This window comes from Panicum virgatum, chromosome 7K (assembly GCF_016808335.1).
Source record: "Panicum virgatum strain AP13 chromosome 7K, P.virgatum_v5, whole genome shotgun sequence".
In the NCBI taxonomy this organism is placed as follows: domain Eukaryota; kingdom Viridiplantae; phylum Streptophyta; class Magnoliopsida; order Poales; family Poaceae; genus Panicum; species Panicum virgatum.
Window position 1 is genome coordinate 46,729,369 of NC_053142.1, and position 21,977 is coordinate 46,751,345.

At 48.6% G+C, this 21,977-nt stretch overlaps 1 protein-coding gene, 1 long non-coding RNA gene and 1 pseudogene across 2 annotated transcripts; 2 read left to right on the forward strand and 1 right to left on the reverse strand.

Moving 5' to 3' along the window:
- Window positions 1-1,072: 1,072 nt before the first annotated feature.
- LOC120640327 lies at window positions 1,073-13,629 on the forward strand (annotated as a pseudogene).
- Window positions 13,630-18,474: 4,845 nt separating this feature from the next.
- LOC120641722 lies at window positions 18,475-19,149 on the reverse strand. Its single transcript, XR_005662371.1, has 2 exons — window positions 19,008-19,149; window positions 18,475-18,825 (listed from the first exon to the last, which is right to left on the reverse strand). It is a non-coding gene; the product is annotated as an uncharacterized LOC120641722 (long non-coding RNA).
- On the forward strand, window positions 18,815-20,955 carry LOC120641719 (coniferyl alcohol acyltransferase-like). The gene is made up of 2 exons (XM_039917939.1): window positions 18,815-19,544; window positions 19,737-20,955. The coding sequence occupies exons 1-2, from the start codon at window positions 19,140-19,142 to the stop codon at window positions 20,679-20,681; spliced, it is 1,350 nt and encodes a 449-aa protein (XP_039773873.1). The 5' UTR covers window positions 18,815-19,139; the 3' UTR covers window positions 20,682-20,955.
- Window positions 20,956-21,977: the final 1,022 nt, after the last annotated feature.

Here is a 21,977-nt window from a genome sequence, read left to right on the forward strand (position 1 = left end):
CAGTCCATGTGCCCAAACCATGTTTCAACTTGTAAACTTGCAACCATTTTTCTGCGTTGTCGTCCATGTGCAACGAAGCTGCAGTAGCCCACATTGACTCAGGAATGTTCATCAGCTGGAAGTAGTCCTGGCATTTATCCTTCCAAATCCGTGGGTTCTTGCCATTAAATCGAGGAAAATTCATCTTGGGTGCAAACCCCTTGGGTAGAGAGCGATCAGGCTGATGATCCCGGTTGTGTGCAAACGGATTGCGACCCTGCGGCCCACCGCGAGAAGTACCCTGGCGACTTGGTCGGAAAGGTGGTATGGTGGAAGTTTCAGAAGAAGCTGTACTACCTTGTATCTCCTCTTCAATACGCATCTGTCGAATTGTCAACTGAGCCACTGCCTGTCCTGTGGTCTCAATCTGTTTGGCCAATGTTTGCTGATCCTTAATCATCTGATCTAGTACAGACGCCGAGATATCCACTTTGGCCTCCAATTTGTGTTGCATTCGGTCAACCTCTTCTACTTTGGCAAACAGCAAATCGAAGTTTTCATGAATGCTTTCCCAACGCTCCTTGTCCAAATTGGCCTGGTCATCCATCGCAGACAACAGAATTTGGGTTTGCGCGGAAGGCTTAGGGGGAGCCGTCGTGTCTGCACCTCAAGCAAGCGGACTACGATTCGGATTGATTTAACCCCGGAGCACCACACGAGGCCCAAATCGAAGCACACAAGCCGAAGGAATACAGCAAACACTCACCGAAATCCCCGAGCGTGCGTCGAAGTGTTCGAAGCCGCGCCCGTCCGTGAACCCGGAGTCGCCGCCACCGAGCGCGACGAAGTCGACGTCTCCCAGAAATGTCCCCCAACTTGTCCAGGACGCGGTGTGCGGCCACGGACAAGGTCGATCCCCCACTACAACCTAAGCGGCGCGATAGGAGTTGGTGGTCGACGGCGCCGGGCGGCTAACCGTCGATTTGCGGTGGCCGACGCCGACTGGGAGTCGGTAGGCGGGGCGTGGACGCCGGAATCGGAAGGATTCGCGGCGGAGCAGGTCGAAATCGTCGTGGTGACGAATCGGACCGAGATGGGGATCGGTGGGTGGACGGAGCGGAAACGGCCGAGGATAACCGAATCTGATACCAACTGTCACGACCCGTGGCCGCCGGCGATCGCCGGGGCGTGAGAGGATCCAGTAGCACAGAGACGGGAGAGGGGACGGGCGGCGAACCCCGAGCCCAGCAACTTGTTTCTCAAGAAGATGAATAATCGTCCACGATACAAAGGAGCTCGGCCAATATGCGCGAGTCCAGACACTGACTTCCCGGTCCCATTACAGACGATATCACTGGTAAATTAAAACAAATGCCGATCACATATTCGATGGCGTCTTGTAGGTTCCCGCTTCCTCCGTGTGCGTTACACCGCGCTGCTCGGGGTGCCTCCCTCGATGGTGTGCTGCACAGTCCCTCACGCGACGAGGTGCACAAGCGGCCGGAGGGTGGCCCTGCCGCCCTCGCGCTGCCACGCCGGGTAGGGGAGGTGGTGCCGGCGACGGGTTCCTAGGCCCTAGCGCCGCCGGGAGGTAAGAGAGGGGCTGCTGCCGCACGCGCCCTCGAACGGCTGCGCCGGGAGGTGGAGGGGAGCAGCAGGGCCGGACCCTTGCGCCACCTGCTCCCTCAGCTCGCGCCGAAGGAGAAGATTGGGATCCGCCGCGGCTGGGGATGGTCAGAATTGGCCGGAGATGCAGGGATCCGCCGCAGCCGAGGCCAGGAAGCACCGTCGCCGGTGCTAGAGGAAGGAACCACTCTAGTTCCGGACACCCCAAACCGGACCACTCCGGTTCCGGTAAACCGGACCGGTTTGACCGGTTACCGGTAGAAACCGGTCAAATTCAAATTTGAATTAAAAAAAACTCAGTTCAAACGGTTCGTACCGATATACCGACCGGTAAACCGGTTTGACCAGTTTACCGGCCGGTTTGACCGGTTTGAATTCAAATCCAAATTTAAAATCGCATGTGTAACCGGTTTGGACCGGTATACCGGCCGGTTTGACCGGTTTACTGGCCGGTTTGACCGGTTTATCAAGTGGGCCTTAATGGGCCGTCTCATTTTTTTCTTTTTCTTTTTTGTTTTAAATTTAAATACCCGAAAAGTATGTTGAACAAACGAATTTTTGAGAAAATTTGACACCATTAGATTCGTTGCATCTTGAAGTATTTTTAGGAATTTTTTGAGAATTTTTTATTTTTTTAAATTCAAATTTGAATTTTGAATTTGGGCCGGTTTGGTACCGGCCCAAACCGAAACCGGACCGGACCGGTAACCGGTCAAACCGGACTAGTTCCCACCGGTAAGGGGAACCCTGGTTGTGAGGCGGAACCGTCGAGGGGCAGGCGTGGGGAGAGGGGAGACGGGAGACGGGGCAGAACCGCGGTTTGGCAGATCCACGGGTAGGCAGACTCATGGGGATGGTAGACTCACTTCGTTCTTTTTAGATGGTTCTCCCTCCGTCCCAAAAAAAAACATGTTATTTTAGGAATTTTAGAATAAATTAATAAGAAGATAAAATGATCATATTTGTCCCTATTTATTATCTTTATTTGACGCCGATTGATTCTTACATGCGCATATATTTTCTAAATAGGGTAAGATGACATATTTTTTAGGGTAAGAATGACTTGTTTTTTTTGGGACGGAGGGAGTGGTAGATAAGATTATTGCATTATATAGTGACAGAACTCACAAATACTCCCTTCGTACCCATAAAATAAGTCGTTTACAACTGGATTGTGCTTACTAAGGAGTGGTTAATTGGAGGGTATTTTTTCCTGTTTGCCCATATTGAATGCAATTGCGGGTGCACACCATACAAGAAAGTTTCCGACTGAGACGGTTTAGCGCATCGAGTTGTGAGTAACACCGTGTTTAGTTCGACGCAAATTTTTTTTGTTGGAATCTTACTAATTTGAAGTACTAAATGAAGTTTATTTACAAAATTTTTTGCACAGATGGGTTGTAAATCGCGAGACGAATCTAATGATGCTAATTAATCCGTGATTAATCAATAATTAGCGGATAGTTATTGTAGCATCACTGTTGCAAATCATGGATTAAATAGGCTTATTAGATTCGTCTTGCGATTTACTGCACATCTATACAAAAAGTTTTGTAAATAAACTTCATTTAGTACTCTATGCATGTGTCGAAATATTCAATGTGATAGCTTTTTTGCGTTTACGTGGTTTATGTTTAAAAATCTAAACAAGGCCTAAAGATGGTCGAGGTCGACACCTGGTGGCCACAATATTTTGCTGTTGGCCTCATTTTCCATGGCGCGGCGGAGGTTGCGGCGTGGTGCCAGTCTGGCACGACGTCATACTCCGCGACGACCTCCTCCTTCGGCCCGTTTAGTTTCCAAAAATTTTCGTGTCCTAATTTGGAATGTTGGACTACTAATTAGAAATATTAATTGTGGATAACTGACAAAACCCATTCCACAACTCCGAGCAAAATCGCGAGACGAATCTAATTATGTAATGATTAGATAATGTCGTGCTACAGTAATCAATTTCTAATAATGGATTAATTAGACTTAATACATTCGTCTCGCTATTTCTCGTCCATCTGTGTAATTAGATTTACAATTAGATCATGTTTAGTCCTCGATTGAAAATTGCTACAGTAAACATGATCTAATTCACTGGGCGCGTTTAGTTCCTAATCTTCAATTGACCGGATCTTTCCAAAAATTTTCCCTTAATCTGAAAAAAGAGTCGTTTTGGCCAGGCAAGGCATTCCGTGGACGCGTTTGCCCCTGGCGCTCGCCGCCCGTTCCGCTTCACTCGGCATTAATCACGACGCATCGTTACTCTCCCACAGCATGCTTGCCTCGTTTCGTCTGCGCACGCAGCAGGCCACCAGTTCCTCTCTCCTGCAGCTCCCACGGACGCCATGGAGACCGAAGGCTTGAAGCTCGCTCGCGGCATGGAGTGGCCCATGGAAAAATCCAGTCTTGAACATTCACTCACAAGTAATTGTCTACGACTAGAAAGGAACATATCTGGCCACAAAACCAAAAAATTACATAAGTACTTAGACTCCAAGCCTCCAATTGAGAAACACAAAAGACAAAAAAGTAAGAAATAAAAAAGAAAGCATGAAAGACTAAGATTCGAACTTCTTCTACTTTCTTCATTCAACTTTGTTTTGGTCCTCAAGTAGTAACTCCTGTCTCACTCTCACATCGACTGTCTTCTTAGAAACTTTTGATGTAAGAAACATCGGTGGTCATGCGCTGTCTGGCCACCCCATGATGTATATGTTGGAGTAATGGGCTTGGCCCATTACTTCTAAAGCATTAAAAGAATTTAAAACCCACTATTAATGCTAGGGAAACAATGCTTAATTCCGTACCGGGAATTGAGGAGGATCTCAACCGACTTAAAAGGTGGACTTCGTGTACACCACTTGTGAAGCCGGTAAGAGGAGGACGGTGAACCACACGCGCGCGCGCTCGCTCGCCGCGCCGCGCCGGGCCGGGCCGTGGCCGTGGCCGAGGCGAGGCGCGGCGCGGTGCGGCCGGCCAGACGGGCGGTGCGCGTGCGCAACGAACCTGAGGCATATCGTGCCTATATAAACCAGCACCCTCTCCTCTCATCCTCACTCATCTCAAGCACTCATCCAGGTACTCCTCTTCAGGAGACCTCTCCCTTCTCCCTCAGCTGCTTTCTGCCTTCCCCACCGCTAGCACTGCGCGCACAGGTCTAGCGAGAGCAGGGCCTCCGGAACCTCTGCTCGCTGAAGGTCCTGCACGGGACGCGGGCAATTAGGTTTTTGGGGAGCGTCTTGACGCGACTGCTCGCTCCCTGAACGACTCCTTCGTCTACTTCCCGGCGTAACCGCTCCTGCGAACGACTACTTCGTCTACTTCCCGGCGTAACCGTTCGTGGGACTGCACTGCGAACATCTTCCTGCATCGACATAGTTCGGCTACTTCGAGCAAGACCAGTCGAATAGCATGTTTATTCCAACTGGTAACGGCGCAACCGGTGCCTCCGGCACTGGTCCCGCCTTGGGGTACTTACTAAACCTACTCTGGTTTAATTCTTTGTTCATGCTTATTAGTGAGAATAACATGAACACATGCACATATCTTGTACACACTTTATCACTCATCTATATCATGAAATTGATATTAATATTTGGAATTAAAATATACCGAAAATTGCCTAGATATCTAACAATCCAAAAACCTAATTGTGTTAATAGGCTTTCGGTATCTAGCTTTGCTGCATCAATCAAACCACCACCTTTTGATGGTTCAAATTACAAACGTTGGCAAGAGCGGCTTATACTGTGGTTAACACTATCGAGAGTGATCCATGTGAAAGAGGGTAAGCCTGAACAATTCTCTCCAGAGGAAGGGAGTGCGTTCGATGAGGCTGATATTCTCTTTCGAGGCTTGATCATTAGTGTTCTCGGTGATAACCTGGTGGATTCTTATATCCGGCTGCCAACTGGCAAAGCATTGTGGGATGCTCTTGAGGCTCAATATGGAGTATCTGACGCCGGGAGTGAGTTGTATATCATGGAGCAGTTCCTTGAGTACAGGATGGTCGAAGACCGTTCTGTAGTGGAACAGGCTCATGAAATACATACTCTGGCAAAAGATCTCAAAAATTGCAGCAAAGAGTCCCCATGTGTGTTACCCAATAAGTTTGTGGCCGGAGGTATAATCTCTAAGCTGCCACCTTCTTGGAGGGACTTTGCTACTTCTCTAAAACACAAGAGACAGGAGTTCACAATAGATGGACTCATAGGGACTCTTGATGTTGAGGAGAAGGCGAGAGCAAAGGACATACGTGGGAAAGGAGTTGTTGGTGCTTCAAGTGTCAATCTTGTTCAGAAGAACAACTCCCACAAGAACAAGAAAAAGCCACCGCAGAACCAACCAAAGACTAAGAAGACAACCACTTTTAAGAAGAAGAAGAAGACGGGAGCTTACTATGTGTGAGCTAGTACGGATCACTTTGCTGCAAAGTGTCCGAACCGCAAAGGCAACGACTCCGCCAACATGGTTATTAACGAGCCTGGAGGAACTTCGGGGTACGGTAATTTATTACCTACTGTTCTTTCAGTCTTTGGTTCACCCGAGTGGTGGGTTGACACTGGTGCTAATATTCATGTTTGTGCTGATGCTTCTTTGTTCTCTTCTTACCAGACCGGCGGGACTTCCTCCTTGCTGATGGGGAACGGATCACATGCGCGTGTTCTTGGTGTTGGTACGGTAAATCTGAAGTTTACTTCGGGAAAGACCGTGCAGCTGAAGAACGTGCAGCATGTCCCCACCATCAAGAAGAATTTAGTCAGCGGCTCTCTACTGTGTAGAGATGGTTTCAAATTAGTCTTTGAGTCCAATAAATGTATCTTGTCTAAGTTTGGTACTTGTGTTGGAAAAGGTTATGAAAGCGGAGGCTTGTTCCGTCTTTCTTTGTCAGATGTTTGTAATAAAATTGCATACAATGTTATTAACGTTGATGAAACAAATGTTTGGCATTCGAGGCTTTGTCACGTTAATTTTGGTTGTATGATGCGCTTAGCTAATTTGAGCTTAATTCCAAAGTTCACTTTTGTCAAAAATTCTAAGTGTCATGTATGTGTTGAATCAAAACAAACTCGTAAGCCTCATAAGACCGCGGAGGCAAGGAGCTTGGCACCCTTAGAATTAATTCATTCCGATTTGTGCGAAATGAATGGAGTGTTGACAAAAGGTGGTAAAAACTATTTCATGACTTTGATTGATGATAGTACTAGATTTTGTTACATCTATTTGTTGAAGTCAAAAGATGAAGCTTTACACTACTTTAAAATCTATAAAGCTGAAGTAGAAAACCAACTTGAGAGAAAGATCAAAAGAGTTAGGTCAGATCGTGGTGGCGAGTATTTCTCAAATTTATTTACTTTATTCTGCGAGGAACATGGTATTATTCATGAAAGGACGCCTCCCTATTCACCTCAGTCAAATGGGGTTGCCGAAAGAAAGAACCGCACTCTAACGGATTTGGTTAACGCCATGTTAGATACATCGGGACTTTCCAAGGAATGGTGGGGTGAGGTTATATTGACTGCATGTCATGTCCTAAACCGTGTTCCTACAAAGAATATAGAGATAACTCCATTCGAGGAATGGGAGAAGAAAAGACAATACTGTCATACTTACGTACATGGGGTTGTTTGGCAAAAGTGAGTGTGCCAATAACCAAGAAACGTAAGTTTGGACCTAAAACTGTGGATTGTATCTTTCTAGGTTATGCTATTCACAGCGTTGGATATAGATTTTTAATAGTGAAATCTAGAGTACCTGACATGCATGTTGGTACTATAATGGAGTCCAGAGATGCTACATTTTTTGAAAACATTTTTCCCATGAGAGATGAAACAAGTTCATCTAGGCAAGAGTTCATCGAGGATGATGGCTCTGCTGAGCCGATAGAACACAATGAACATACACTTGTAGAAAATCCTGAGGAGGATAACAATGATGCTCCGAGAAAGAGCAAGAGACAAAGGACTGTAAAGTCTTTTGGTGATGATTTCATTGTATACCTCATAGATGATACACCCAGAACCATTGAAGAGGCATATTCATCTCCTGATGCTGACTATTGGAAGGAAGCAGTAAGGAGTGAGATGGATTCTATTATGTCTAATGGAACCTGGGAGGTCGTTGAACGTCCTTATGGATGTAAACCGGTTGGATGCAAGTGGGTGTTCAAGAAAAAGCTTAGGCCAGATGGTACTATTGAAAAGTACAAGGCTAGGCTTGTGGCCAAGGGTTATACCCAAAAAGAAGGAGAAGATTTCTTTGACACTTATTCACCAGTTGCCCGATTGACCACAATTCGAGTGTTACTTTCCCTGGCAGCCTCTTATGGTCTTCTCGTTCATCATATGGACGTTAAGACGGCTTTCCTCAATGGAGAGTTAGAAGAGGAGATCTATATGGATCAGCCAGATGGGTTTGTATCAAAGGGTCAAGAAGGAATGGTTTGTAAGTTGTTAAAATCTTTATATGGTCTCAAGCAAGCGCCTAAGCAGTGGCATGAAAAGTTTGATAGAACTTTGACCTCTGCCGGCTTTGTTGTGAACGAAACTGACAGATGTGTGTACTATCGCTATGGTGGGGCTGAAGGAGTGATTTTGTGCTTGTATGTGGATGACATACTGATCTTTGGCACTAGCCTTAATGTGATTAAGGGAGTCAAAGAGTTTTTATCTCAAAATTTTGAGATGAAGGATCTGGGAGAAGCTGATGTTATCCTTAATATAAAACTGGTAAAAGAGATCAATGGTGGGGTGATTCTTACACAGTCTCACTATGTGGAGAAGGTGTTAAGTCGCTTTGGTTATAGCGACTATAAACCTGTCTCAACACCATATGATGCCAGTTTAGTTCTTAGAAAGAACAAAAGGATAATGCGAGATCAGCTGAGATATTCTCAGATCATTGGTTCATTAATGTATTTAGCGAGCGCTACAAGACCTGACATCTCGTTTGCTGTAAGCAAACTGAGCCGGTTTGTTTCAAACCCGGGAGATGATCATTGGAAGGCTCTTGAAAGAGTAATGCGCTATCTGAAGGGGACAATGAACTATGGAATTCACTACACCGGGTACCCAAGGGTATTAGAAGGGTATAGTGATTCAAATTGGATTTCTGATGCTGATGAGATAAAGGCCACAAGTGGATATGTGTTTACACTTGGTGGTGGAGCTGTTTCCTGGAAGTCTTGCAAGCAGACCATCTTAACGAGGTCAACTATGGAAGCAGAACTCACAGCATTAGATACCGCCACTGTTGAGGCTGAGTGGCTTCGTGAGCTCCTTATGGACTTGCCGATAGTTGAAAAACCGTTACCGGCAATCCTAATGAACTGTGACAATCAAACGGTAATTGTCAAGGTGAATAGTTCAAAGGATAATATGAAGTCATCTAGACATGTGAAAAGGCGGTTGAAATCTGTCAGAAAATTGAGAAACTCCGGAGTTATAGCCCTGGACTATGTTCAGACGGCTAAAAATCTGGCAGATCAGTTTACAAAGGGTCTTTCACGAAATGTGATAGACAATGCATCTATGGAATTGGGCTTGAGACCCACGTGAGTCATTCTATAGTGGAAACCTGTCCTATGTGATCGGAGATCCCGTGAATTAGGATGGTGAAACAAACTAAAGTCTGACTGTGAGAAGAGAACCTTTGTGAAAAGGGCTCATTCCGTGTATAAGGTGCATTTCTCTTCTAATCTGTATGGCAGGTTAGTCTATACCTTAATGTGTGCCAGGTGGTTTCTTTTAAACAAATGAGTTGTTTTCTTGAAACAAAGATGTTGTCCTACAGAACATCTGAAAGGAACACACCTATATGAGTTTGACCACTGGTCATGGTCTATGAGAATTGGGTATTCTCTAGAAACTCATGAAGGGCCTGGAGTATGACTTATAAGCTCCAAACCGCGGGGATGCTTTTGCAGCCTAGTACCAGTGTAGGGCTCTGGTCAAACTTGTTTGCACAAAACTGGCAATTCAAGGCATAGTCCATTGCACAGTTGTGAATAAGTGTAGCCTTTGTCCTAGATGGAAGTTCAACTTAACAGTCTCTGTCGAATACTGGTATATCAATGAGGGAATGAGGGTATTTCTAGTGTGGCTTGAATTTCTTGGTGGGGATTGTTGGAGTAATGGGCTTGGCCCATTACTTCTAAAGCATTAAAAGAATTTAAAGCCCACTATTAATGCTAGGGAAACAATGCTTAATTCCGTACCGGGAATTGAGGAGGATCTCAACCGACTTAAAAGGTGGACTTCGTGTACACCACTTGTGAAGCCGGTAAGAGGAGGACGGTGAACCACACGCGCGCGCGCGCTCGCCTCGCCGCGCCGGGCCGGGCCGTGGCCGTGGCCGAGACCGAGACGAGGCGCGGCGCGGCGCGGCGCGGTGCGGCCGGCCGGCCAGACGGGCGGTGCCGGTGCGACGTGATGTGCTGAGATGAGAAGGATGTTTTGCAGTAAAGAGTATTAAAACAGAGGGTTAATGTCGTCACTAATGACCGGACATTGAAGGCTCTTTACGACGTCCAGGTTCGTTGAACCTGAGGCACATTAACTGCCGCTCATCAAAGCCATTAATGATGTCCAGGTTCGTTGAACCTGAGGCATATCGTGCCTATATAAACCAGCACCCTCTCCTCTCATCCTCACTCATCTCAAGCACTCATCCAGGTACTCCTCTTCAGGAGACCTCTCCCTTCTCCCTCAGCTGCTTTCTGCCTTCCCCACCGCTAGCACTGCGCGCACAGGTCTAGCGAGAGCAGGGCCTCCGGAACCTCTGCTCGCTGAAGGTCCTGCACGGGACGCGGGCAATTAGGTTTTTGGGGAGCGTCTTGACGCGACTGCTCGCTCCCTAAACGACTCCTTCGTCTACTTCCCGGCGTAACCGCTCTTGCGAACGACTACTTCGTCTACTTCCCGGCGTAACCGTTCGTGGGACTGCACTGCGAACATCTTCCTGCCTCGACATAGTTCGGCTACTTCGAGCAAGACCAGTCGAATAGCATGTCTATTCCAGCTGGTAACGGCGCAACCGGTGCCTCCGGCACTGGTCCCGCCTTGGGGTACTTACTAAACCTACTCTGGTTTAATTCTTTGTTCATGCTTATTAGTGAGAATAACATGAACACATGCACATATCTTGTACACACTTTATCACTCATCTATATCATGAAATTGATATTAATATTTGGAATTAAAATATACCGAAAATTGCCTAGATATCTAACAGTATAAACCGCACTGAGTCGATCTTTACTACGCAATATATCAAGCACTGCCATTGCTCCAAGCTGACCGTCACCAACAAGGACTCTAAGACGGCGCCTCAAGAGGAGAGCAACATACGATGCTACCGCCGTCCGAACCATTGTGTCGGTTCTCTGGTTTTCAGCTGGATCAGTCCCCTATAGGTTGAGGTCCTCGTGGTAATGCCTTCAAGAAGGAAAACGATACACATAGCACCGTCATCACCGGCAGCCAAGCGCCCTCGCTTCTCGGCCGAGCTGCCCCGCCGCCGCCCTCCTTGCTGGTGCCGGACTTCCGGTCCCCAGCTCAGGTGATAGCGAGGAGGAGGGGGAGGGCTGGGGGGAGGGGGGCAGAGGGGGGAGGAAGTCTGGCGGTGGCCCGGCGAGGTCCCTCGTGCCGGGGAGGCACGCCTGCCAAAATGACTTGTTTTGTGAAAACGGAGCAAGAGCCCAGAACGACTTGTTTTATGGGTACGGATGGAGTATAAGATATTAAGAATTCCATAATTTAGTGTTCATTTAGCTTATCACAGTCACAGTCTGAGTGCATTTCATTATCTGAAATATTGGATCACACTCGTAGCTAACAATCTAACATGCACGACGATCATTGCAAACATACACAAAACTTTTCTCATAAAAAAACATGCAATAAAACTACTTGGATGCGCTAGCAGCATGTTACCAACACGCACGAAGATTCATTTCGACCCAAATTTCACCAAAGATAAAAAAAAATGTGGATCTTTCACAGCTTTTTGGACAGATTCCATGGGGCAGTCAACTACTTACACGGAAACCTTCAACTACACATTTTTTTAAGCCATGCATCATCACTTCGTGTTATGTTTCCCCTTTGAATGGAAACCTTCTTTTCCTTGAGACCACGACAATGGAATTTTCTAGTTTGCATTGGTACGTATGCCACTTTCATGCTTCACCAATCATCCTACCAACTTCTAAATATTATTAGCACACAAGACTTTGCATCTGTTCGCGTACACAATAGGTATAATATATTCTTTTTTTCCACTGAGGTAATATAATGACTTGTGCTACAATGATTTCAAAAATTCAGGTCACCCTGTTTGGTTTGTAGCTAGGATCGTCCACGGTGCATAAAACATTTTCTGACTAGCTAACTAGACTAACTTATTAGCAAACAGACCACTAGCTGATTTGGTTAGATGGCTCCAGTTGCAGTCCTCAGGTCCTAACTTATTAGCAAACAGACCACTAGCTGATTTGGATAGTAGCTCTATAGCAGTGAAAACGGACAGATTTGGTTGAGTGACATTTAAGACGGTTTTGTAAGTTTAATTTCCAAGTGATTCAAGGCAAGTACATTGATGTTGTCTAAACATTACAACATAATTTTAAGATGGTTTAACAGAGAGATTTATGGTAACAGTGCTATAGTTTGACTTCCGATCTACATAGAGAGATGCGTATGCATCCGACTAATTTCTCCTTCGTTCCAAATATTAGTCGTTTTGGTTTTTACTATATAATTTTAGATGGAGAGAGTAGTACTATCGTGAACTGTTGCTAAAGTGACATCATCATTTATAGCTGTTCTGTTTGAACTATTAATGCTAAACAATAGTACTAGTAGTACTTGAACTAGCTATAATCATGACATCATCATTCTTCACTGTTCTGCTAGCACATGCACGCAGGTTACAAAGTTCAGGTGCGGCGGCGCCGTCGTCGGCTGCACCTTCGACCACCGCGTCTGCGACGCCTACTCCTTCAACATGTTCCTTGTCGCGTGTGGGCCGCAGCCGCCCGGGACAGCCCCGCGCCGCCGGCGCCTTCCTTCCGCCGCTCGTTCCTCGCGCCTCGTAATCCAGCGCCGCCATGCACCGGCACCCTCGCGGACCGCCTCTTCGTCCCCGTCAGCCCGCGCGCCGGCACTGCCGGACACCACCGCCTCCAACCGCATCTACCGCGTGGCCGCCGCCGACGTGGCGGCGCTGCAGGCCACTGCGGGGCCCGGGCGCACGTACGAAGCTGGAGGCGTTCACGGCGCACCTGTGGCGGCTGCACGCCCTGGCGGCCTCGCGCCGCGGGCTCGGGTCGTGCTGCATGGGCGTGGTCGTGGACGGGCGCGGGCGACGGCGCCATGCGGGGCTACTTCGGCAACGTGCTGAGCATCCCCTACGGCGAGATGGGCGCGGGCGCCCTGCGCGGCGCGGCGCTCGCGGACGTGGCGCGCGACGTGCACCGGTGGGTGGCGGAGGCGGCGACGGGCGAGCACTTCCGCGAGCTGGTAGACTGGGTGGAGGCGCGGCGGCTGGAGGCGACAGTGGCGAGGGCGTACCTGGGGCGCGGAGCCGGCGGCGAGGGCGCGACGGCCTGCGTGGTGTCGTCGGGGACGCGGCTCCACGTGGGGGAGGTGGACTTCGGGTGGGGCCGGCCGGCGTTTGCATCGTACCACTTCCCCTGGCCGGGGGGCGCCGGGTACGTGATGCCAATGCCGAGCGCGCGCGGGGACGGCGAGTGGGTGGTGTACGTGCACGCGGCGCCGGAGGTGGTGGAGGCCATGGAGGAGGAGCCCACCGTGTTCAGGGCGCTGGAGACCAGCTACATGTTCGGGTGAATTCAGAGCCTGCTGGCCGCCGGCTGGTGGGACGAAGATGATGGAAAGAGATATATCGGCGGCGCCATCGTGACATCGTGCGTGTGTGTACATGTCTAGTTCGTGTTTTACGTTGGCGTACGGCTCCGTCCATCAGTGTCCGTGTGTTCTGTATATATGTGCCGAGTGCCGTGGTGTTCATGTGGAACCGCGTCAAGGGACAGTAGTAAGCAAGACAGGACAGAACTGCTGCTGTTATAAGTGTGGTATATATTTGTATTACATTACCAGAAGCTTGTATGATTGTATCTGGTTATATATGAAGCAATTAAGCACACGCACCAGAGCGCGCGATCAAACTTGGTAGGCGTGTTCAAATAAAAATTAATTAAACCACATGCCAGCACAAGAATTCTAGTTTGCTTGGAGGTAGTTGGGCCTCGATTGTTCAGGGTGATTGCATTGGGTCATGAGCGTATGAGGCCTTCTAGTCAGAGAAGCTTAATGTTCTTAGAGCAAGTGTAATAAAAAACTATAAGCTGGCTAAATGTTGAGGTGGAAGAGAGAAAAGAGAAGTAGAATATAAGCTTACAGCCGACTCGGGCACAAGAACAAAAAAGTTTTGTGATAGTGACTAGTGGGCCATACATTAATAATGAAAAACTAACTACTATATGTTGGCTAAGAGAAGGCTGCAACAAACCTTGCAGCCATCAAACCTATAGCCTTCTTTCCCATCCGTCGATTCACCCAAGGCAACTCATATGGCGGGGTCCACTACGTAGTTATCCCACCAGCTCTGCCCTCCTCCCGTTCATTCTCCTCAGATCCAGATCCATGTTCTCCCTCTTTCTCCTTCCCGAAGACTCTTGCCTGAGCACGCAGGGGTGCGGGCGCGCGAAGGCAGACCACCACCAGTGGGAGACCTCCTCGGCGGCGGGCCACCAGCAGTGAGAAAGCTCCCCGGCGGCGGTGGTGCACTAGCTTGCCCGTAGTAGCAGAGGCGGCGCGTTCCCCAAGAGGAGCGGCAGTGGGCAAGCTCTGTGATGGCGGTGGCGCACTCCCCAAGGGGAGTAGCAGTGGGCGAGCTCTCCGCCGGCGGCGGCGGTGGCGTGCTCCACGGTGACCCCAGGTGGAGCAAATTTTTTCAAATTTTTATGCAAATTTTTCTACATTTGTATTCTTTTTTGCGGCAAAAGTTTTTTTACAAAATATCTGAAAATGTTTTTTCGTATTTATTTTGCAGCAAAATTCTCATTGAATACTTTTTTACAATTTTTTTATAGTGGATGCAAAAGTTTTTTCTTCGAATTTTTTTCATTTTTTCTCAAAAAATTCTCTTTCAAAATTTTTCCGTTCTCTCCAATTTTTTTCTTCAAAATTTTCTCCAAAATCTTTCGTGAAAAAAGAATAATATTGTGGGGGCACAACTACCAAAAAGGAAAAAATTGTATTTGTCGAAAATTGATCGTACGGACGGAAACTCACGGGCGACCGTTAATTAGATTCCCCCAAGCCAGCTATATTATTAGCCTTACTCTTAAGAGACAAATTGTTGTCTACTTAAGAGAGACATTGTACTAACATCTACACTTTTCATGGTCTATTTTAATTTAAACAAACTACAAGGATTCTTTTTTAGGGTAAACTACAGGGATTCTGCCGGACCCAAAACTGCAGGATATGAACAGTATATTCTGGGGGGGGGGGAGTGAGTTTAGAAAGTTCTATGAGCCTACTATTTGCAAATTAAACCTAAAACCAAAGATGTTTATGTCAGTGGCCAACACCGTGTACCTGTGTTATCGAGGCTGCCCGTTGTTGGTGCACCTAATGTCTCTCTGTCTCTGATCTGTATGTGTGACCATCATCTCTGCGCGCCTGTGCGGTGCGCGTGCACGACGCGACGATCTGCCGATCAGATGAGACGTGACTGGGTGCGATCAAGCGAGCTAGGCTCCCTCGCTAGCTGATGAACTACGTTCAACATCCACATCCCATCTTAGGCGGATCAACGCAGTGGACACCGCACCACAATTGCCCGTGGGCTTGCGCTCCAACGAGTCGTCGCACGTACGGCCGCTAATAAAATATATATGGGGGAGGCATCACTAGAGGTGGTAAAGGGCCCAAGATTTTGAACAAGAAAATCTAAGAGCTAGGCTTTAAAGGACCGGGTTCTAATCTTATACAATTTTGAACTAAATAATTTAAGAGTCTTGTTGGGTTATGAAGATACCACTAGGGTCATGGCCCATTACCACCCCTAGGCACCACTGCGTGCAGCACGAAGAGAGACGTACGCTAGCTGCCAACACTACAAGCGAGATTTTACTATCCATGATGAACAGTTATTGTCACTTAATTGCAATGGTGACATTTACTCTGCGTCACGAGGATCGCCATAGAACGACGGTCACAAAATGCTGTTAGTGTCGTTTTTTTAGAAGGGAATGTATCTGGTGCAAACCAATGATCTTGTGCAAACCCGTGCAAACCTACTAAAAAAAGTTTCAAAAAATTCTGAAAAAAATCATGAATGTGCTTCTCAGCTTACCTCATCTATATACAAAATTTTATGGTCAAATTCATCTTACTCTAAAAGTTACAAAAAAGATAAATTTTCTGACAACAATAATGGTTCAAATGCATCTCAAATTTGTCTTTTTTGTAACTTCTAGAGTAAGACGAATTTGACCATGAAATTTTATATATAGATGATGTAATCTGAGAAGCACATTCATGGTTTTTTCAGAATTTTTTGAAACTTTGTTTAGTAGGTTTGCACAAGTTTGCACAAGGTTCTTGATTTGCACTAGATACGTTGCCTTTTTAGAATGAAGCGCATTTATGACGATTCTCACACGAATTTATGATGATGCTGCTCGCTCAAAAACGAATTTTTGAGAAAGGAGGCACACGAAAGAAGTCATAGAACGTCATCATGATGCAATGGTGACATTTATGATGCTGCTGCTCACTCGATCATCAGGATCTCGCACGAATTTGTTGGTTGGTACGAGGGAGCGATCTGCTGCCTGCTGGAGTGTGCCTGCACGTACGGCTACACCCGATCGATCGAGCGCGCGGCGTGCGTGCATGATTGGATCCGAGAACTGCAGGTAGATAGGGTTAGTTGGTGGCGATGGATCATCAGAAGTCCATTACCGACAATATAATCGCGTGTTTGGAGTCGTCGTCTGGGAAACCATGATCGGGCAGGGCCACTCTCAGTAGGCAGTAGGCACAGCGTACCTAAGTTGATAGGCCCGCCCTGGTCGATGCAATGCAACATTAGTGCAGAACGATCGAAGGCTATACATTACTCTACACATCCATGTTGCGTCGCTGATGAGTAATCGGGGTGTCACCAACAGGTCATCATCAATGCAAGGCCGACTCACCAGGCGCAGGACGGCAGGAAACAGTCGCGAGCTTCCACAACAAGCACGTACGGAACGACGAACGGGATAAACAGAACAAACATGTCGGTTTGGGACGCGTCAGCTAGCTGCTAGTGCTATGGACGACGACGGAGCAAGCAGCACACACAGAGACGGATCACGGACGAACGAAGCTAGCGTTGGTTTTGTTTTGACGAGCGCTACTACTAGTACTACCTCGATGGAGTAGCGTTGGTTTTGTCCCTGTTGACGCAGGTCCGCCGCGCGAAGCAAGCAAAAAGGGCGGTTTACCAGCCACCGGTCCTTGATCCGAAATCTTAAAGCGAAGCAAGCTAGGCTACCTTTTGCTGTGACCATCCCTGACGACCCTAGCTATAGCTCTCGTGCATGGGAGGAATGGTAGTTAAATTTGCTTCGTTTTGTCATGTCGGATCATGCTCCCGACGGTCAGGGCTACGGTGTGGGCGTGCGGTCCGGCCCGCCATTTGTGGCTTCTTCAAGCTTGCCACCAATAGCAGCCTAGCAGGCTAGCAGCTCTCGCATCTGATCGTGCTTGTCAGGACTCCGGGCGGAGGCTTTATTTGCGGCCGGCCTGGCCTCAACAAAAATCCGAGGTCACATGCATCCAAAGCCATCCACTCCGTGTCAGTGTCACAGCCACTCGCGCAGCTACCTCTTACCTGCTGCTTGCTGTGGGCGCGGGCGCGCGACTACGGGCAACCAGACGCGAACGTGGCAGCTACAGCTACCTCTTACCTGCTTGCTGTTCAGCGGCCTCATCTCAACTCTGATTCTATCTGATGAGCATCAAACACTTGTGTTGATTAATCCCCCCCGTGCAATCGTACGCCCACTGGAGAGCACGACGACTGGCAGATGTGGGTGTGGATGATGGATCATCATCGTATCCGTCGTCGCGTCGTCTAACTCCCTCTCCGAGAGATCCCTCTCGCGTACGTCTCTCTCTTTCTCTCCCAACCGTCAGTTTTGACCATCACAGTGAACTTTGGAGTAGACTACTTGGGAAAAGCATCTCGAAATAGTGTACAGTCTTTTTCGGTTGGATCGGAGCTAGTAGGTACACGAAACTTAATTCGGTGTCACAGAAAAAAAACATCTTGAGCTTGGCCAATCGTGAGTCTGTTTGTGAACTAGTTGGTGTATAAATCATTAAAACTAGACTTGTACAAGAGCTTTGGTAGCATCTCAGGTCCTGAGTTTGACTCCTCGTGAAAGCGAATATTCTAATATTTAACGGCATTGTGCTTTCAGTGGTAGGCGACGTTTCCGTCGACAGTGAAGTGCCTGTGGTGGCTTCGTCAATCTCGAGAATTTGCCGGCTCAGTCTTCAAAAATGCTTAGGATTTGCGCATGTGCACTGTAGCACAGAGCTGAAACGAACCGCTGCAGGCTCCCTGGGCTCCGCGCCATAGCAGCACTACATGATGCTACAGTAGACGGAGCTGGAGTCGGGGAGCCCGGCTCCCCCGGCCAAACGGCTCCTTAATATTAAAAGAAGTCCTGAGTTTCAAAGCTGACCATTTCGACAAGTATGTCATACTCCCTCCGTTCGGAAATGATCTACATATTTTGACTAGAGAAAGTCATTCGAAGTAAAGTTTGACTTATTAATCACTCTTAGAATATAATGTCAATTACGAATAACTCAATGTCATCTCAAAACCTCTTTGAATACATATGTATTGACATAAATTTTATAAACTAATTATACATATAATTTAACTAATTATTAGTCAAAGTTTATAAAGTTTGACTTTCTCTAGTCAAAATATGTAGATCATTTCCGAACGGAGGGAGTATATGCCAACCTGATTCCTACCATTTCTGATTCAGTCTCAGAATGGCATCCATGTCCGAAACCCACAAGCCCAAAGTCATGCCAACGGGCACCAAACCGAACCAACAAATGCAGATGCAGCTAGACAAGCTGCACGCGATTCCTGATTCTTGCATGTAGCAAGAATGACCCACCAAACCTGCAGTTTCAGAATTCAGATCAGCAGTAACATACAGCAAAATCTGAATGCAAAATATAACGTAGTGAACTGCACACATCAGCTGACTAAAACGAGACATTAAACAAGGGAATAGATTAGGAAATTAACTAGAGATTGGATATGCAGTGCCCTGCAAAGTTGCAGTGGTCAGATTAGTTTACCTAACCCCGTCCCTTTAAATACTTGCACCATGGCACCTTAGGAACCTGAAAACTCAAGTCCTACACTCCCTTCATCCTCGACCCCTCAACCTCAGGCGTCAGTAGTAGGCACCACACGCAGACGCAGGCAGCATGGTGAACGAAGCCAGCAAAGAGCACGGCGGCCACGAGGTGACCGTGACGGTGGCGCCGGCGCTGCCGGTGCAGGGGGGCCGCCTGGCGCTGTCCAACCTGGACCTCCTCCTGCCGCCGCTCGACGTCAGCCTCTTCTTCTGCTATCTCCACCCGGCGCCCGCCGCGGCCGCGCTCAAGGAGGCGCTGGCCAAGACGCTGGTGGCGTACTACCCGCTGGCCGGGGAGGTGGTGGCCAACGCCGACGGCGAGCCGGAGCTGCTGTGCAACGGCCGCGGCGTCGACTTCACGGTGGCCACCGCGGCCGCCGGCGCCGAGCTGCGGGAGGTCCGGCTCGGCACCGTGGACGAGGGCGTTGAGAAGCTGGTGCCCGCCAAGAAGGCCGGCGGCGTTGTGGCAGTTAAGGTATGGCGCGCGACGTACGTACGATGACGTTCCACGTAATCCCTGCCACGTTTCAGAGTTTCAACTTTGAAATATATATGTAACATACATGACGTAAAAGTAGAAACCTACTCTATGTAAAACGTAACGTTCACGATTATCGATTAACGCCGGTCGTGCCACTGCCTTGTTGCATGGCACATGCCCACGCAGGTGACCAAGTTCGGGTGCGGCGGCGCCGTCGTCGGGTGCACCTTCGACCACCGCGTCTGCGACGCCTACTCCTTCAACATGTTCCTCGTCGCGTGGGCCGCGGCCGCCCGGGGCAGCTCCGCCTCCGCGCCGCCGGCCCCGTCCTTCCGCCGCTCCCTCGTCGCCCCGCGCGACCCGCCGCCGCCGCGCGCGCCGTGCACCGACGCCCTCATCGACCGCCTGTTCTGCCCCCGCAGCGCCGCGCCGCCCCCACCTGCCGTCGCCGCGGCGAGCTCCGTCAACCGGATCTACCGCGTATCCGCCGCGGACATCGCCGCGCTGAAGGCGTCCGCGGGGCCGGGGCGCACGAAGCTGGAGGCGTTCACGGCGCACCTGTGGCGGCTCTGCTCCAGGGCGGCCTCCCCGCGCCAGAGCCAGTGCTGCATGGGCGTGGTCGTGGACGGGCGCGCCCGCATGTCCCCCGACGGCGCCATGAGGGGCTACTTCGGCAACGTGCTCACCATCCCCTACGGCGTCACCGGCTCGGAGGACCTCCGCCGCATGGCCCTCGCCGACGTGGCGGGCGACGTGCACCGGTGGGTGGCGGAGGCCGCCACCGGCGAGCACTTCCGGGGCCTCGTGGACTGGGTGGAGGCGCTGCGGCCCAAGCCGGCGGCGGCGAGGGCGTACCTGGGAGGCACCGGCGGGAACGAGGCGATGGCGTGTGTTGTGTCGTCCGGGATGAGCTTCCCGGTGGGCAAGGCGGACTTCGGGACGGGGCTCCCGGCGTTCGCGTCGTACCACTTCCCGTGGCCCGCCGGCGCCGGGTACGTGATGCCGATGCCGAGCGCGCGCGGGGACGGCGACTGGGTGGTGTACGCCCACGTGGCGCCGGAGCTGGCCAAGGTGATGGAGGAGGAGCCCACCGTGTTCAGGGCGCTGGAGAACAGCTACGTGTTCCAGTGACGACGTGGATAAATGCTAATGTGTGTCATGGATATCTGCCTGCGCTGCATCATCTAACAGAGTAATCTGCAGACTGCAGTGCGGTGCCACGAATTTGTGCCGGTGGTAAGTATGCTTGTGAAAAATATTATTTGCTAAATTATGTCGGGGAATGAATGTAGTAGAATATGTAATGGTGACAAACAGTGTTATTATTAGTGCCAATATAATGGATTTGACTGTGTCATAAAATGTGAGGTTCATGAGAAACTTATTTTTATAACTATGGAACAAACGATATCTTTTTGTTATTTTTGTATTTTTTTCCTTCTAAAAAAATTAATTTCCACGCCAGCAAATCTCCTGCCGTCCTTTCGAAAGAAAATAAATTATATCTTGGCCTTTAAATCCTAAGGATGCTTCAGGCCGATACTTATTATAAGGTGTAAATCAACCTATTCGTGCAACTGTGCAAATTAACTTCTAATCTGAGATGTTGATGTTATAGATTAGAAGTTTGCACGGTTGCACGAGAATGTTGGTTTGCACTTGATACGTTGCCTGCTATAAAAGATGCATCCCAAGGTACACAAAACAAAATTACTTCTCAAAGAACCAAACCAAACTCAATAATCCGTTAACTTCGCTAATAGCAAATTCCATTGCTAAACACATGAGCAGCTTGCACGCATGTGTTGAGTTGAAAATGGCACACGATTCAATAGTGCTAGGTGAAGCAGACATCAGCTAATTTTAATTAGCAGGTACGGCGATCAGTCGAATTTAATTTGTGCAAAGAAACAGGGGCCCACATTTGTAGGGGTGTTACGGAAATTAGAAGTTAATTTGAAGACATGGAAATTCTGCGGTTGGAGAACTGAAAAGGAGAATCGTTCGTGGGGGTGGTCGTTGTTTAAGATACGGACCACCCCAGGATTAGGGGTGGTAAATGGCCTAAGATTTTGAATTAAAAAAAATTTAAAGGCCGGACCCTAAAAGGATCGAGCTCTAATCTTATACAATTTTGAGCTAAATAATTTAAGGGTCTTGTTAAACTGTGAAGAGACCACTAGAACCATGGCCCATTACCACCCTTACCCAGGTCCTGTTCCTACTTCCTAGTGCTCCCGAAATTGACGATCCAAATGCTCACTCAGTAGATTCTGCACACAGAAACAGAGAGAGAGAGTTGCCCCGTTGGTAACTAGTATGTTTCTAAAAAAATGCTAATTGGATATTAGAATTGATGGCTCCAAAGGGAACCTCTAATTTTGGATGGCAAAGGATTGTTATACTCCCTCCGTTCCAGGAGTTTCA